General features: G+C 45.6%; 1 protein-coding gene and 1 long non-coding RNA gene across 2 annotated transcripts in view; one reads left to right on the forward strand and one right to left on the reverse strand.

Moving 5' to 3' along the window:
- Window positions 1-237: 237 nt before the first annotated feature.
- SARM1 (sterile alpha and TIR motif containing 1) overlaps window positions 238-18,842 on the reverse strand; it is a 73,922-nt gene continuing 55,317 nt past the window's right edge. The window contains exons 6-10 of the mRNA XM_063956137.1: window positions 11,404-11,639; window positions 6,857-6,959; window positions 6,411-6,600; window positions 2,521-2,642; window positions 238-1,727 (exon numbers count right to left, since the gene is read on the reverse strand). Of these exons, the coding sequence (XP_063812207.1) occupies window positions 1,598-1,727; window positions 2,521-2,642; window positions 6,411-6,600; window positions 6,857-6,959; window positions 11,404-11,639 (781 nt within the window). The 3' untranslated portion in view covers window positions 238-1,597. The remainder of the gene's footprint in view (window positions 1,728-2,520; window positions 2,643-6,410; window positions 6,601-6,856; window positions 6,960-11,403; window positions 11,640-18,842) is intronic.
- On the forward strand, window positions 9,503-11,464 carry LOC135050040 (uncharacterized). Its single transcript, XR_010241535.1, has 3 exons — window positions 9,503-9,694; window positions 10,977-11,120; window positions 11,379-11,464. It is a non-coding gene; the product is annotated as an uncharacterized LOC135050040 (long non-coding RNA).

Here is an 18,842-nt window from a genome sequence, read left to right on the forward strand (position 1 = left end):
CAAATTTGATACCCTGGCTGAGGAGGACCTGGAGTTCTCTCATTCGGTGCTGCAGAGTCATCCGCACTCTCCCGCCCGTTTGGGAGCTTTGGTATAATCCCCATGGTCCTTTCGGAGTCCCCAGCATCCACTAGGACGTTAGAGAAAATAAGAATTTACTTACCGATAATTCTATTTCTCATAGTCCGTAGTGGATGCTGGGCGCCCATCCCAAGTGCGGATTGTCTGCATTACTTGTACATAGTTATTGTTACAAAAATCGGGTTATTGTTGTTGTGAGCCATCTTTTCAGAGGCTCCTTCTGTTATCATGCTGTTAACTGGGTTCAGATCACAAGTTGTACGGTGTGATTGGTGTGGCTGGTATGAGTCTTACCCGGGATTCAAAATCCTTCCTTATTGTGTACGCTCGTCCGGGCACAGTATCCTAACTGAGGCTTGGAGGAGGGTCATAGTGGGAGGAGCCAGTGCACACCAGCTAGTCCTAAAGCTTTTACTTTGTGCCCAGTCTCCTGCGGAGCCGCTATTCCCCATGGTCCTTTCGGAGTCCCCAGCATCCACTACGGACTATGAGAAATAGAATTATCGGTAAGTAAATTCTTATTTTTTAAACTAGGAAATGTCAGCAAGGATGACTAGGTGACATTCCCATAGAAAGACGTTTAGTTTATACTTTCCTACCATCTCGGAATGTTTGTGAGTTCTGGACATCTGAGAGCAAATCGGACTACCAGATATGATTTACAGTGAAACGCGTGGCCCTGCTCCTCATTGCTTAATGGTACAATTGCAATATTGAGCAGCAAGGAGCAAGACGCGAATCACGGTGCCACACCACTCTCACTGCCTACATCTCCCATCCAGCATGTTGACAAGTGTTTGTATATAAATGGTAAAATGTGCAGAAAGTCATGTTTGAATTGGAAACTCAGAGTTTTTTTCACTTAAAGACTCAGTGAAACATGCAATTTACCCAAATAAATAAAGGCAGCGACTTGCCGGAAGGACATGAAGATGCAGACAAGTCATAGTGACTCATAGATAAGGCAGAGTACATCAAGAGCTTGAGATCCTATCTTCACCACTGCAGTGCTGTATCTCTGTCTCCCAGATCCCAAATGACATCTCCTTACTACACCAATAACAGGAATACCTGAGATGTTTGCGTGAACTGATTTGATAAATGCTCAGCAGCTGTCATTAAATACTATGGTGGGAACAGGACAGAACCTGGGGGCAGCCACTACTGGTGAGCAGATGCCGTTCTACCCAAGATAAATCCTGCTTTCCAACTTGCTATGTCTTTGTGTAAAATAACAGACGGCTAAATATGTGTTCCAAGGTGAGTTCTTATTGCATTGAGGTCGTGAGTGGATCTCATCCCTCGGCAACAGCTTCTCTGTTCTCCTGAGAAAGTTTAAGATGGTAAAAGGAAAAGACCAAGCAGGCTGCAACATTAAGCGTTCGGGTCCCTTAGGGCACGGAAAAGTTAAAGGTTCAGGTCCGATAGGCCAAGGTACACAAGGAGGTGTAGGAACATCTTATAGGTACTGCTCTCACTGAGTCGTTCCTAAATCGTAAACTGCATGTGGACCTTTCTATTTTTCCCCTAGAGGAGGAGTGCCGTCTAGACTGTTCTCGGAGCCAACTGAAGAGTCCCGAGAGGACCGCCCTTGCAAGAAGCGAATAATCTTCTCAACAGTTGCATCCTGGTACTCATGGGACCACCTGGTAATAAAAATTTGCATATTTGACCATTATCCCTAAATTACTTTTAATAGTTACACAGATACAGTTGTGGCTGTGCCATTTGCGATCACAGAAGTGACATAAGGTCTTCTTACCTGGATGTAGTCATGTGACCGTCGGCCCTTCTTACCATTGTCAACTCTGTTTACATTCATATTTAATTTTGTCTATGGAATCTTTACCTTGTTATTCTAATTTTTTATTGCATGACCCAATGTAGTGTTCACATTCACTTCCTGTTCCTGAACTTGTTTCTACTGATGGCGCTGTCAAACTATTTTCTTCCCTTCATGCCCAGTTTTGGAAGTTAAAATCAGAGGACTTATCAGTAAGATCTGCATATTGCTAGAAGAATAGAGCTCCTAATGAGGGTGGAGATTCAGTAAGCCCATCATTTAGTACTGCAGAAGTATCGGAAGGATAGTTTACAGACTGTATAGCAACAGGATTTGCTACTGGGTCACTAAGTTAAAGTTCTTTGTACTATACTGGGCAGTTATCAACAGCAAATGGAGAGGCAATGGTATCAGTGCTGAGGGTCCAATGTGAGTGATTGACCTTTAGATATCATTTTCTGCCCAGCCTAATAATAATCCTAATATACTGTATCTTTGTCTTGCATGGGGGATATTTCATACCATAGGCTGTGTGATATTGGGTTATTGACTCTTTCAGGATGAAATATGCCAGAGGGTGTGGACTCTTGCAATCTACTGATGACAGAAGTTATCCGAGACAAACTTATGCTTAAGATATTGGAAGTGGAACTTACTTGATGCCATTGAACTTCAACACTGCTCTCATGTCTTCAGGAAGTGTCATTGGATCTGGCCATTCGAACCTATCTGTGACCGGCACAATGTTCTTATCACAATTTAACGCAGTAGCAATTTCCTGAAAAGAACAGAAACCAGTAAGAGCCACCGATCAGACATGCAGATCATCAGGGGGGAAAGGGGTGACTAAATATATGCCCCCAGGGTAACAGGGAACTGTACCAGGAACAGTATTAATTATTGTTTAAATACTATACAGTTTATTTTATTCATGCGTTATAACGCGTTGGGTATGGGATCACGGCGGTCAAAATACTGACGTCGGGATCCCGGATGCCAGAATGCCGGCAGCGGGGCGAGCGCTAGAAAGACCCTGCGGTCTCGGTGGCTCGCTGCGTTCGCCACAGATTCTTTTCCCACTCTATGGGTGTTGTGGACACCCACGAGTGGGAATAGCCCTGGCGCAGCTGGCGGCATTCTGGCAGTTGGGATCCTGGCGTCGGTATTCTGACTGCCGGGATAATAACTACATTCCTTTATAACAGAGCAGTGATGCTGTATTTGGACAAGCCCACAGTGCACAACATGCATGTACTGTAGGTCACAGCTATATAAACACAAGCTAGACTTAATTTACTGTACTGGATGTTCCTCAAAAACTTGCTCAATTTAATGACTTTAAGTCATTAGTTTGACTGAGCTCACCCTCTTTTCTAGCTTTGGGGGTTATTCAGGTTTGTTAGCAAACCAAAAAAGCACACTAATGGCCAAAACCATGTGCACTGCAGGTGTGGCATATGTAACCGTGCAGAGAGAGTCAGATTTGGGTGGGTTATATTGTTTATGTGCACAGTAAATACTGGCTGCTTAATATCTACACTGCAATTTAGATTTCAGTTTGAACACACCCCTCCCAAATCTAACTCTCTCTCTGCACATGTTACATCTGCCCCCCTGCAGTGCAACATGGTTTTGTCCATTAGTGTGCTTTTTTGGTTTTCTAACAAACCTGAATAAAGCCCTGTATAGTTTTATGGGGGTCATTCCGAGTTGATAGCTCGCTAGCTACTTTTAGCAGCCGTGCAAACGCATAGTCGCCGCCCATGGGGGAGTGTATTTTCGCTTTGCAAGTGTGCGAACGCGTGTGCAGCCGAGCGGGACGAAAAAGCTTTTTGCAGTTTCAGAGTAGCTCTGGACTTACTCTAGCCCTTGCGATCACTTCAGCTTGTCTGGTCCCGAAACCGACATCAGACTCCCGCCCTCCAAACACTCCCAGAAAACGGTCAGTTGACACCCATAAATGCCTTCTTCCTGTCAATCTCCTTGCGATCGGCTGTGCGAATGGAATCTTCGCTAAATTCATCGCCCAGCACTGATCCTCTTTGTACCTGTACGACGCACCTGCGCATTGCGGTGCATGTGCAGTTTTGCCGCTTTTTTTTACCTGATCGCTGCGCTGCGAAAATCGGCAGCAAGCGATCAACTCGTAATGACCCCCTATGTTCTTTACTTATGTCTTTATACCAATAGACAGTGTTTAACAATTCTGCTGCCCTTGGAAATGAAACAAAGCTTCTCTTTGCATGATAAGAGCATATCAAAGCAGTGTCGTTTTCCAGTGCAACAACAATTGTTTTTAGTTATAAAAACCACCAGAGTAAACCATAAAGATAAAGTAATGCATTTGTTAAAACTTGTAGGGGGTATGTACAAGCAAATAAATTGCATGTAAAATCCCTTTACGCAATTTGCCTTGTCTGATGCTGGTTAGGGTCCCAAGCTTAGATTCTTCAGTTACAGCAAACTGGAAAAATATTTGTTTGTCCTTTTGTGATACAAGTGATCTTGTGGTGAAGGCACAAACTATCGCTATATGCTCTACTGTATATAAGTACATTGTCTATGAAATATATTCACCCCTTTGGTAGTTTTCACAATTTATTTTCTTACATCATGCAAAATGGCTTTATTCAGGAATACCACTATTTAATACAAAATGTGAAGCTTTTTCTTAAATTTGAACAAAAATAAACAAACTTATTTATTACATAAGTAATCACCTCATCAGCTCCGATATAAATTCTGGGACAATCATATGTCTCTAAGGGGGTCATTCCGACCCGATTGCACGCTGCACTTCCTCGCAGCGATCGGGTTGGAACTGCGCATTGCGCGGCAGCCGCATTGCGCGTCGTTGCCCTGCGTTGGCCGTCGCCGGGCAGCGACGCCGCAAATGAAGAAAGCTGTTGCAGCGGCGACCACAAGAAGATTGACAAGAGGAAGGCGGAACTGGGCGGCAATTCACCGTTTTTGGGGAGTGGTGAGTCCAACGCAGGCGTGTCCAGGCGTTTGGAGGGCGGATGTCTGACTTCAATTCCGGGACCTGCAACGCTGGATTCATCGCACAGGATAAGTAACTCTTACCCTGGTATTCTTTTACACAAAACTTGCGCTATGCAGCGTCTAGTTGATCGCACGGGTAGCAAAAATTTGCTACGTGCGATCAACTTTGAATGACCCCCCAGAAGTCATGTTCTTCACTGATCTGAAATGAAAGCAGCACTAAGATTTAGTGTGAAGCCTGGGGTGCTTTATACTGAATGTAAGTGCCGCTTTAAATTTTTACCTTAAACCCGCAGTGAAGCATTGGCTTTCAAAAGGTGCAACACTGTAAAATACAGTCCTCTTGTGTATAATTAAAATTTTCTAAATAATTTTAAAATAAATACTGTACATTGTCGGTGATGGGTAAAGTAAAAGCTTCATCAAGAATATCATTTAAAGGAAATCGGAGTAATAATAGTTGAAAAGCATAAAAGAAGATTTATTTATTTTTTTATGTAAAGATGATGTGTTCACATGCACCTATCTTCAAATTGCACCAAATAGCTCCATCTGGCATGCTACAGACTTTGTAGCTAAGTGGTGCCATGCATCTCACCTCAGACTTTTTCACATAATTTGCATCTCAGTCGCACCACTTACAATGTAGGGATACCATGGACACTGGTGCTGGCATTATATGCAGCTGCAGTGTGTGGCTCAGACATTAATCTGTGTACAAAAGTAAAAGACGGAGGTCTACTACAAGTGAGCCACGCAGAGGGGTCACTGCCAGTGGTGACACCCAGAGCAGGAGGGGGGTGCACAGTGCGTGTACCTCCGTTAAAAAGGGGGCCTCCCCTGCCTATCTTATCCGCACATGTCTGATCAAAACTCACCTAATTTCCAGCAGTATATATTGCTGCATCTGTGTATAATGCCACCATGAACCCCTGGGCTCATATATAGTGTGGAAATCTGGTACTAGCCAAAGCCTCCTGAGCCATTTACCTCACCGCATGTCCCTGGGGTCTAGCGCCATATTTTGTAAAAAGGATAGGTGTATGAGGACACATCTGTACCTTGCAGAGTCCTCTCAAGTCCATCATGAAGAAATGGAGAGAATATGGCACAACTGTTAATGTATAGAATGGGTGTGGTATGCGTGACTGGCGGTCAGCATACCGACGCCGGTATCCCAGCAGCGAAATCCCGAAGGGGGTGGGGTGGTTTGGTGCGAGTGCAGCAAGCCCCCTGCGGGCTCGGTGGCGACCTATTCCCACTCTATGGGTGTCGTGGACACCCACGAGTGGGAAAAAGCCCTGTTGGTCGGCATGCCGACCGTCGGGATAGTGAGGGGGCAGGATGTAGGGGGACCACCGGTCACATGACTACATCCCTATAGAACAGGCCTCTATAGCTGAGTATTTCTGTGAGCACTTGTTAGAGAGGTCAATGGCAATTCTGACAGACACAGTGGCGTTCACAGGACAGCAACACTATACATATATAGGATCATAGGTTATTCCCCTTCTTCTCATTCACTTACACCTGATTTACTTACCTTGTGCACCCAATCCTTGCAGTCATTGTCCCCCATACACTTATCCAGAGTTCCAGCAGAGAGGACCAGGACAAAGTTTCTAGCGCTGATCACACTCTGAATCAATTTATCCTCAAACTTCCCGGCCTCCAGCTTCTCCACGTCAATAAATGCACTAAAACCGTGCAGATACAAATGTACCTTGAGGAGGCTGTCGGAGCACAAAGTATCATGATTAGAGATAAAACATAAATGGAATCAAGTATCAAGAGAATTCGCTGCAACTAAACAGAACATCAGAAAGAAAAGGCAGATATTATACAGACTCTGAGGAGCCAAACGCAGCCGTCACAAAGTAATATGGCTTATCTGGAAGCAGCGTGAGAGACCGTAACTGTACATTGGTTTCTATGTACAACACTAACCTCTCTACACAGTAGTTGGAGAATACTTTCAGAGTACTGTACCTGGCCAGCTGTGATCCTGTGCTCCGCCGGTAACTAATAAACACGTCAGGGCCATCATAACTTGATTTGCCTGCACTGCATGGCAGGGGTGAGTGCAGCATCTCTGCGATGAACAAGAAAGGCAAGTTACTGCACAGTGGCATGATATACGCAGCATGGCTCGCTTCAGAGTCAGTTTTACGTAATGTAACTTAGGGTATTGCCACAGGAGCCATCTTCCGTAAAAACTATCACGGCACGTGCGCAGTGCGGCTCCGGCACAAGCACTGTTCACAGAACATCGGTCAGTTGCGAATGAATCTAAACTGCGTCTACCTCTGAAACAGGCCCTTAGGGGTCTATTTACTAAGCCATGGCTGGAGGTAAAGTGGACCAACTTCTCCACACATTTTACTGCTTCCTGAATAGACCACTTTATCTCCACCCAAGGCTTAGTAAATAGATAAAGTACCAGCCAACCAGCTCCTATCTGCCATTTTTCAAACCCAGCCTGTGACATGGCAGTTAGGAGCTGATTGGCTGGGACTTTATTTCCGTCCACTTTATCTCCATCCAAAGCTTAGTAAATAGACCCCTTAGTCTTTAAGCGGGTGAATTCATTGAAAACACAAAGAAGAAAGATGAAGTAGACAGGAATAGAGCAATATGTAGACCGTTAGACAATCTGGGTTAGGGTAAGGCTGCGGGATGATCCTATGCACCAGCATATCGTATGTATTCCTTTGAACACACCCCACCCAAACCTACCTCTCTGCACATGTTACATCTGCCTAACCTGCAGTGCAACATGGTTTTGCCCAGCTGCTTGCTTATTTGCTGTGCTTGCAAATCCGAATCAGGCCCACAGATCTATAGCTCCTACAATCTATGTCTAGCACAGTGGTTCCCAAACTGTGTGCCGTGGCACCCTGAGGTGCCTCAGGAGACTAGCAGGGGTGCCTTGGATTGGTGATCCAGGACCAATTTAAATTATTTATGATCAATGTAATAGGCAAAACCGGTGCTGGTGGCTGCTAATCATAAAATATGTGGACAAACAGAAGCAATTCCTGTCCCTCACCCACAATTGAACCTAAGGATGACATATAAACACAATTTACTTCATTTAATATTTATTCTAAATCTCTCAATAAAAAAACTTTTGGCCTAGGGGTGCCGTGAAAAAAATTCTGATACTCTAGGGCGCCGTGATTCAAAAAAGTTTGGGATCCACTGGTCTAGCACCTTATGGTGCCCATACACTTGTGCGATGCCCCACGACGCAACATCGCGGGGCATCGCACCGGCAGTTCAGGTGCGATGTAATCACACCTGAACTGCCAAAGTGATTACCATGCGATCATGCGATAGATCGCATGGTAATCACGTGATGGGCACGTCACCGCCGAGTGGGTCACCTGACGAGTGCCCATCGCACATTGCAGTGCGATATATAGCATGTGTTTCTAGAAACACATGCGATCGCACTGCGATTTGATAAATATTATGTGCAGCACATAATATCTTGCGATATTCGACCGGCGTGCCCGCGCATCGCGTCGAAAGGTACTAAAATGTGCATACAATCCTTCGATTTCTCTCACAGATGTGGTCGAAATCGAAGGCTAGTACCGATAATCTCATAAGTGCATGGGCACCATTAGAAAGAGAACCAGAATGGGATCATATTACAGGCGAATGGCTGTTTCATTTAGCTCCTGGAAAATTCTGAGTGAGGACATTCTAGGAAAGTATCTACAGTATTTCTCTAGGACAATCATCCATATAACAGTGACTACAAGTTCCTTAAGAATAAACCACAAGATATATCTGGCCATGCACATCTACGGCATCTCCCGAAATGAATCTAACAGTTATTAAATAACTTATTTGACCATTAAACAGTTCTAAGAAATACAAGCATGAGACCTGATGTAGACTAAATGTCAGGTACTTCAGAGAGATAACAAGTGAGCAGGCATAAAGCTAGCACACTGCAATGAATAATTACTGGGCTGCACAGGGCATGATAACTTACATATCTACGCTGTCTTCAGGTAACTGAATGTGATGCTGCCTGCCAGACCATCTAGTACTGTAACATCCAGTGCTGGAACCTGCACGCTTATGCAGAGCAGTTCTGCAATGTACATACAGGGCTGGCTGTAGACTAGCGGTGCATTTCTGGGTTGGTTCTGAGTCAGACGGATGGATCTGTTTTACATTATTTGAATCTCTCCATCCGAGTCAGATGGAACTTGGCAGGATCTGCCTTTCTGTGAAATTGGGTATTTTGGGATGGGAACTGAGTGGTGACACAGGACCACTCTGACTTGAAGTGCCATTAGTGTGTATTGTAGGTGTGTATCTAAAGCTCTGTGCACGTGGCTGTTGCAAGTGCCTATAGTAATGATGGGGGTTGCAGCAGCTGGTGTAAAATGAATGGTCGGCACAGGTTTCCGCTTGCAGATGCACAGACCAGCGCATCAGCTGAACGGAATCTTGCATTAGCATAAGGTAGTAAACCTGGCTTCCATGGCTGCCAGCAACTACAGCCACTTTGAATCAGCCCAATCATGCACAGTCTATGTCATGGGTGTAGCTACCAAAGGTTCAGGGGATGCGGTTGCTATAGGGCCCGAGCCGTCTCTGGGGCCCAGCCCTTCCCATTCACCTAGCTGCTGAGCCCCAGGCTTGCTCCACCTCTACTCATAACTAACGCTGGGAAGAGGCGTGGCCGAGTCTGCAGGGACATCACGGGACCACGGGCACCACTCCTCCTCTCAGCGTACACCTAGAGAGCAGATGAGGCTGCAGTTCAGCAAGCAGCAGCACACTACAGAAAATGGCGCCCCATTGGTGAGTGCCCACCCGCTGCAGGTAGTCCACAGGGGGGTGCGGGGATCTCTGAGTAATTCACAAGGGGGGGAGGGTGCCTCTTGCAGTCGGGTTGGGCGGGGCCTGACTAACTGTGCTATGGGGCCCCAATGCGCACAGCTACGCCCCTGGTCTATGTAATAAGTGCTCATATTATACGGATAGAAACATGCACTTTTCTTGCAGGGTTCACTTTTTAATGCAGAATGAAGGGAGTTTGAGTTTTATGGAGAGCTGGCTATTTTTTATCATAGAAATCCATGTATTTCGGTTAAAATATCACCTTCCTTTGACTGCAAGTGTAGGGATGCTATACATCCCAGAATTTCCAGGATCATACCAGAATTAGAGCTGCGGCCCCAGCGGCCCACATTTAGTGGGGAAGGCGACTGCATGCACCTGATGGGCTCCTAGTTATGGCAGCCATGGCCCTGAAGCCGCGCAAGGACTGCACGATAGGGATGGCCATCGACCATCGATTATTTGAAATCATCGATGGTCTGTGATCGATGTTGAATACTTTTACCATCAATAGGGGAGAAGCAGATGCTTTACCGCCATCTATGGGTTAGTGCTACCGAATTTTTTTTATTTATTATTTCATCATAGTGTCAGGGCACTGAGCTTAGCCCCGCCCCCTGACACCCACAAAGTCATGCCCACGAGCTCCGATTGTTCATTTTACAGTAATGCAGGGGAGACCATCGATGGTTCCCTTATAGGTGGTTTTACACCATTTAGGTTATCCATCAATGGTACCATCGATGGTGACCATCGATGAATAACCCACCAATAACCATCCCTACTGCACGATGCTACTGTACAATATGGTGCTCCCCGTCCAGTTTTCAGGCCGGCCGCATCTAATAACGTCAATGGCGGCCGGTTATATTTCCATCCCCCCTAATCTCCTCAACATTGGTGTTGCATCCCAGACCCAGAGACTGACACTATAGCCACTGCCAGTCACGACTCTCACGGTCACACTAGCCCCCATCGCAGCCTTCCAGGTGCCAAAGACACTGGACTTGGCCACCACTAAATTCTATGTGCAGCCTGTATTTTGCCTTCACAGCTAATTGCTAATACATGAATTATATGCATTTTAGAGATGTTTTATTTGTATTATTATTTTTTTTAAATAAATCTTTATTTCTTATATATACTGTAAACCATCCATATTATCATTATTTGATACACAACTACCTTAAGCGCTGGTTCTATATATTCATAATGCAGTAAGAAGTTGGTATTTTTTTCACAGTGTTTCTCTTTTACTGCCTGCATATAACAAGGTATACTGCTAGTTTACAGAGGTGTCTTCTGAGAATGGGAAGTAGGAGAGTGTCGTGATGTCCACAGGGTCCATCCAGGTTCCCTGATACAAAACTAGGATTTGGTAAATGAGGTCAGTTGTCTTTATTGTATTTTAACCATAATGCCATCAGGTTTTCTTATGGCCAAACTGCATGAAATCTGCATAACGTGAATGGGGCAGATAAATGAGGCCACTAGCCTGAATGGGTTGCCTTGACAACTAGTTCATCTTACAGTATATACCACAATGCGTATGGTCTATTGCTAATACAATATGGCCGTTTATGCTTGATAAAGGGCATCAATGATCTCTTTCCCATTAATTTCTAATTTTGTTCCGGAGTCATAGGCAGGCAGAATAATTCTGGACTCACCTCTTGCTGCTGATAGAATGCGGACCCGATGGAAACCTGTTGTAATTTGACAATCCTTCTCCAACTGCTGCTCCGTCACATGATGCAGGAAATTACGGTCAATGCCGCAAGTTACCAGATTATAGGTATACTGCCTGAACCGTGGCTCTACGCTGCCGAGCCAATCAGCTAAATTACTGCGATCACACGTCGAGTAGTTAGCAAATGTCTTCAACTCCACCAGTTCCCGCATAAATCTGTAAAAGAGAAGAACTGTGGCCAGACTATACATATAACAGTACTGGTCTCTGCAGACTGGGAAGTCTATCACATGCTTTCCTTTGCAGGTGTTTCCACAGCCAGGGCTGGATGATTTAGAATGTGACTGTATTTTAGGCCTACTATCGGACAAGAGCAGACCTCTATCGCTGTCTTTGGCCAATATATTTGTTTTACTCCATTTTTTGTTGCTGTTAACCCACACTGCCATAAGAGCCCAATCATGTATTCTGATGACCAAATAAATGCAGGCCTATATGTAATCTGGACAGGAACACACATCATTTATTCCTAAAATATGTTCATTTACGTTACAAAAGCATGTATTTAAATAAAATGCAAAATATATTTAGTCAGATGTTTTAACACAATTTGTTGGTTTTACCTTTATTCTAGCATAATTTATTTATTTTTTATAAATGTGGTACAGGTTGAGTATCCCATATCCAAATATTCCGAAATACAGAATATTCCGAAATACGGACTTTTTTGAGTGAGAGTGAGATAGTGAAACCTTTGTTTTTTGATGACTCAATGTACACAAACCTTGTTTAATACACAAAGTTATTAAAAATATTGTATTAAATGACCTTCAGGCTGTGTGTATAAGGTGTATATGAAACATAAATGAATTGTGTGAATGTACACATACTTTGTTTAACGCACAAAGTTATAAAAAAAATATTGGCTAAAATTATCTTCAGGCTGTGTGTATAAGGTGTATATGTAACATAAATGCATTCTGTGCTTAGACTTAAGTCCCATCACCATGATATGTTTGTTTCTTGCTAAAAGATATATTTGGTAACTACAACAGAGAGCTGACCACTTTTTGTTTCTTGCTAAAAGATATATTTGGTAACTACAGCAGAGAGCTGACCACTGTTTGTTTCTTGCTAAAAGATATATTTGGTAACTACAGCAGAGAGCTGACCACTGTTTGTTTCTTGCTAAAAGATATATTTGGTAACTACAGCAGAGAGCTGACCACTGTTTGTTTCTTGCTAAAATATATATTTGGTAACTTGTTTAAGTGGATTATTATCTGTAGTCAGCAAAAACTTTGACTGGGGTTTAGTGACCTCACATTTGGTAGTTGATTAACACCTTTTGGTGGAGGGTTGCTGTGTGGGGGAGGGGGTTGTAATCATAAATAAGAATTTACTTACCGATAATTCTATTTCTCATAGTCCGTAGTGGATGCTGGGGACTCCGTCAGGACCATGGGGATTAGCGGCTCCGCAGGAGACAGGGCACAAAAGCAAGCTTTTAGGATCACATGGTGTGTACTGGCTCCTCCCCCTATGACCCTCCTCCAAGCCTCAGTTAGGTACTGTGCCCGGACGAGCGTACACAATAAGGAAGGATCTTGAATCCCGGGTAAGACTCATACCAGCCACACCAATCACACCGTACAACTTGTGATCTGAACCCAGTTAACAGTATGATAACAATGAAGTAGCCTCTAAAAAAGATGGCTCACAACAATAATAACCCGATTTTTGTAACAATAACTATGTACAAGTATTGCAGACAATCCGCACTTGGGATGGGCGCCCAGCATCCACTACGGACTATGAGAAATAGAATTATCGGTAAGTAAATTCTTATTTTCTCTAACGTCCTAGTGGATGCTGGGGACTCCGTCAGGACCATGGGGATTATACCAAAGCTCCCAAACGGGCGGGAGAGTGCGGATGACTCTGCAGCACCGAATGAGAGAACTCCAGGTCCTCCTCAGCCAGGGTATCAAATTTGTAGAATTTTACAAACGTGTTTCCCCCTGACCACGTAGCTGCTCGGCAAAGTTGTAAAGCCGAGACCCCTCGGGCAGCCGCCCAAGATGAGCCCACCTTCCTTGTGGAATGGGCATTTACAGATTTTGGCTGTGGCAGGCCTGCCACAGAATGTGCAAGTTGAATTGTACTACAAATCCAACGAGCAATAGTCTGCTTAGAAGCAGGAGCACCCAGCTTTTTTGGGTGCATACAATATAAACAGCAAGTCAGACTTTCTGACTCCAGCCGTCCTGGAATTATATATATATATATATATATATATATATATATATTTTCAGGGCCCTGACAACGTCTAGCAACTTGGAGTCCTCCAAGTCCCTAGTAGCCGCAGGCACCACAATAGGTTGTTTCAGGTGAAACGCTGACACCACCTTAGGAAGAAACTGGGGACGAGTCCGCAGTTCTGCCCTGTCCGAATGGAAAATCAAATATGGGCTTTTGTAAGACAAAGCCGCCAATTCTGACAATCGCCTGGCCGAGGCCAGGGCCAACAGCATGGTCACTTTCCATGTGAGATATTTCAAATCCACAGATTTGAGCGGTTCAAACCAATATGATTTGAGGAATCCCAACACTACGTTGAGATCCCACGGTGCCACTGGAGGCACAAAAGGGGCTGTATATGCAATACTCCCTTGACAAATGTCTGGACTTCAGGAACTGAAGCCAATTCTTTCTGGAAGAAAATCTACAGGGCCGAAACTTGAACCTTAATGGACCCCAATTTGAGGCTCATAGACACTCCTGTTTTCAGGAAGTGCAGAAATCGACCTAGTTGAAATTTCTTCGTGGGGCCTTCCTGGCCTCACCCACGCAACATATTTTCACCACATGTGGTGATAACGTTGTGCGGTCACCTCCTTCCTGGCTTTGACCAGGGTAGGTATGACCTCTTCCGGAATGCCTTTTCCCTTAGGATCCGGCGTTCAACCGCCATGCCGTCAAACGCAGCCGCGGTAAGTCTTGGAACAGACATGGTACTTGCTGAAGCAAGTCCCTTCTTAGCTCCCGAGGCCATTAGTCCTCTGTGAGCATCTCTTGAAGTTCCGGGTACCAAGTCCCTCTTGGCCAATCCGGAGCCACGAGTATAGTTCTTACTCCTCTACGTCTTATAATTCTCAATACCTTTGTTATGAGAAGCAGAGGAGGGAACCCATACACCGACTGTTACACCCACGGTGTTACCAGGACATCCACAGCTATCGCCTGAAGGTCTCGTGACCTGGCGCAATACCTGTCCCGTTTTTTGTTCGGGCGGGACGCCATCATGTCCACCTTTTGGTCTTTCCCAACGGTTCACAATCATGCGGAAAACTTCCCTATGAAGTTCCCACTCTCCCGGGTGGAGGTCGTGCCTGCTGAGGAAGTCTGCTTCCCAGTCGTCCACTCCCGGAATGAACACTGCTATCACATGATTTTCCGCCTAGCGAAAAATCCTTGCAGTTTTGCCACTGCCCTCCTGCTTCTTGTGCCGCCCTTTCTGTTTACGTGGGCGACTGCCGTGATGTTATCCCGCTGGATCAATACCGGCTGACCTTGAAGCAGAGGTCTTGCTAAGTTTAGAGCATTATAAATTTGCTCTTAGCTCCAGTATATTTATGTGGAGAGAATTCTCCAGACTTGATCACACTCCCTGGAAATTTTTTCCCTGTGTGACTGCTCCCCAGCCTCTCAGGCTGGCCTCCGTGGTCACCAGCATCCAATCCTGAATGCCGAATCTGCGGCCCTCTAGAAGATGAGCACTCTGTAATCACCACAGGAGAGACACCCTTGTCCTTGGATATAGGGTTATCCGCTGATGCATCTGAAGATGCGATCCGGACCATTTGTCCAGCAGATCCCACTGAAGAGTTCTTGCGTGAAATCTGCCGAATGGAATCGCTTCGTAATAAGCCACCATTTTTACCAGGACTCTTGTGCAATGATGCACTGACACTTTTCCTGGTTTTAGGAGGATCCCGATTAGCTCGGATAACTCCCTGGCTTTCTCCTCTGGGAGAAACACCTTTTTCTGGACTGTGTCCAGAATCATCCCTAGGACCAGCAGACGTGTCGTCGGAACAACTGCGGTTTTGGAATATTTAGAATCCACCCGTGTTGTCGTAGAACTACTTGAGATAGTGCTACTCCGACCTCCAACTGTTCTCTGGACCTTGTTCTTATCAGGAGGTCGTCCATTTTCTTTGAAGACGAATCCTCATTTCGGTCATTACCTTGGTAAGGACCCGGGGTGCCTTGGACAATCCAACGGCATCGTCTGAAACTGATAGTGACAGTTCTGTACCACGAACCTGAGGTACCCTCGGTGAGAAAGGCAAATTTTTGGGACATGGAGGTAAGCATCCCTGATGTCCCCGGACTCCCGGTTCGCTATCACTGCTCTGAGTGACTCCATCTGGATTTGAACCTTTGTAAGTGTTCAAATATTTCAGATTTAGAATAGGTCTCACCTAGCCTTCTGGCTTCAGTACCACCATATAGTGTGGAATAATACCCCTTTCCTTGTTGTAGGAGGGGTAATTTTATTATCACCTGCTGGGAATACAGCTTGTGAATTGTTTTCAATACTGCCTCCCTGTCGGAGGGAGACATTGGTACAGCAGACTACAGGAACCTGCGAGGGGGAAACGTCTCGACATTCCAATCTGTACCCCTTGGATACTACTTGTAGGATCCAGGGGTCCTGTACGGTCCCAGCGTCATGCTGAGAACTTGGTAGAAGCGTTGGAGGGCTTCTGTTCCTGGGAATGGGCTGCCTGCTGCAGTCTTCTTCCCTTTCCTCTATCCCTGGGCAGATATGACTCTTATAGGGACGAAAGGACTGAGGCTGAAAAGACGGTGTCTTTTTCTGCAGAGATGTGACTTAGGGTAAAAAACGGTGGATTTTCCAGCAGTTGCCCTGGCCACCAGGTCCCATGGACCGACCCCAAATAACTCCTCCCCTTTATACGGCAATACATCTTTGTGCCGTTTGGAATCTGCATCACCTGACCACTGTCGTGTCCATAAACATCTTCTTGCAGATATGGACATCGCATTTACTCTTGATGCCAGAGTGCAAATATCCCTCTGCGCATCTCGCATATATAGAAATGCATCCTTTAAATGCTCTATAGTCAATAAAATACTGTCCCTGTCAAGGGTATCAATATTTTTAGTCAGGGAATCCGACCAAGCCACCTCAGCTCTGCACATCCAGGCTGAGGCGATCGCTGGTCGCAGTATAACACCAGCATGTGTGTGTATACTTTTTAGGATATTTTCCAGCCTCCTATCAGCTGGCTCCTTAAGTACGGCCCTATCTGTAGAAGGTACCGCCACTTGTTCTGATAAGCATGTGAGCGCCTTATCCACCCTAAGGGGTGTTTCCCAACGCGCCCTAACTTATGGCGGGAAAGGGTATACCGCCAATAATTTTCTATCGGGGGAAACCCACGCATCATCACACACTTCATTTAATTTATCTGATTCAGGAAAAACTACAGGTAGTTTTTTCACATCCCACATAATACCCTTTTTTGTGGTACTTGTAGTATCAGAAATATCTAACACCTCCTTCATTGCCCTTAACGTGTGGCCCTAAAGGAAAATACGTTTGTTTCTTCACCGTCGACACTGAAATCAGTGTCCGTGTCTGGGTCTGTGTCGACCGACTGAGGTAAATGGGCGTTTTACAGCCCCTGACGGTGTTTGAGACGCCTGGACAGGTACTAATTTGATCGCCGGCCGTCTCATGTCGTCAACCGGCTTGCAGCGTGTTGACATTATCACGTAATTCCATAAATAAGCCATCCATTCTGGTGTCGACTCCCTAGAGAGTGACATCACCATTACAGGCAATTTGCTCCGCCTCCTCACCAACATTTTCCTCATACATGTCGACACACACGTACCGACATACAGCACACACATAGGGAATGCTCTGATAGAGGACAGGACCCACTAGCCCTTTGGGGAGACAGAGGGAGAGTTTGCCAGCACACACCAAAATGCTATAATTATACAGGGACAACCTTTATATAAGTGTTCCTCCCTTATAGCATTTAATATATATTCATATCGCCAAATCAGTGCCCCCCCTCTCTGTTTTAACCCTGTTTCTGTAGTGCAGTGCAGGGGAGAGCATGGGAGCCTTCCCACCAGCATTTCTGTGAGGGAAAATGGCGCTGTGTGCCGAGGAGAATAGGCCCCGCCCCCTTTTCGGCGGGCTTCTTCTCCGGAGTTTGTGATATCTGGCAGGGGTTAAATACATCCATATAGCCTCAAGGGCTATATGTGATGTATTTTTCGCCATACAGGTATTATACATTGCTGCCCAGGGCGCCCCCCCCCCCGCGCCCTGCACCCTCTGTGACCGCTGTGTGAAGTGTGCTGACAACAATGGCGCACAGCTGCAGTGCTGTGCGCTACCTGATGAAGACTGAAAGTCTTCTGCCGCCTGGTTCCGGACCTCTTCAATCTTCAGCATCTGCAAGGGGGGTCGGCGGCGCGGCTCCGGGACGAACCCCAGGGCGAGACCTGTGTTCCGACTCCCTCTGGAGCTAATGGTGTCCAGTAGCCTAAGAAGCCAATCCATCCTGCACGCAGGTGAGTTCACTTCTCTCCCCTAAGTCCCTCGATGCAGTGAGCCTGTTGCCAGCAGGACTCACTGAAAATAAAGAACCTAAAAACTTTTTCTAAGCAACTCTTTAAGAGAGCCACCTAGATTGCACCCTGCTCGGACGGGCACAAAAACCTAACTGAGGCTTGGAGGAGGGTCATAGGGGGAGGAGCCAGTACACACCATGTGATCCTAAAAGCTTGCTTTTGTGCCCTGTCTCCTGCGGAGCCGCTAATCCCCATGGTCCTGACGGAGTCCCCAGCATCCACTAGGACGTTAGAGAAAAGAACATGTGTTTGTAGACTTACTTATTCAGTATAGTATAGGACGCCAGGCCTATTAGGACGCTGCAGTGGCTAGTGTATGAAGTGGCTAGTTATTAAGTGGCAGCTAATATCAATAGCAGTGTTATACCTGTATTAAACCGAAAGAAAACAGAAGGCAAACAAACTTACAAATTAACTGAAGGACTGCATTACAACCTAAAAACTCAGGAACTTTATGTGGCCTCTCCTCGCCTCAAACATGAGAACACCAAGACCAGGCTTACCACCTCTCTGGCTGAGAACATCAAGTCTGCCCCTGGGCCTAACCATCAAGATGAACAGGGAACTGTGGGGGAAGAGGACCAGGACCAGGATCAGCAGGGACATTCCCATTGCTTCTGAGTATGCCCCCCACATTCTCCTACCCACCCATACTATGATCTTACCAAAATAATGTTATCCCAATTTTACTTCTGCCACTAGTTACCTGCTATTGTGTGGTTTTTGTTTTTCAAT

The sequence above is a fragment of the Pseudophryne corroboree genome, chromosome 2 (genome assembly GCF_028390025.1).
Source record: "Pseudophryne corroboree isolate aPseCor3 chromosome 2, aPseCor3.hap2, whole genome shotgun sequence".
NCBI classification, from domain to species: Eukaryota; Metazoa; Chordata; class Amphibia; order Anura; family Myobatrachidae; genus Pseudophryne; species Pseudophryne corroboree.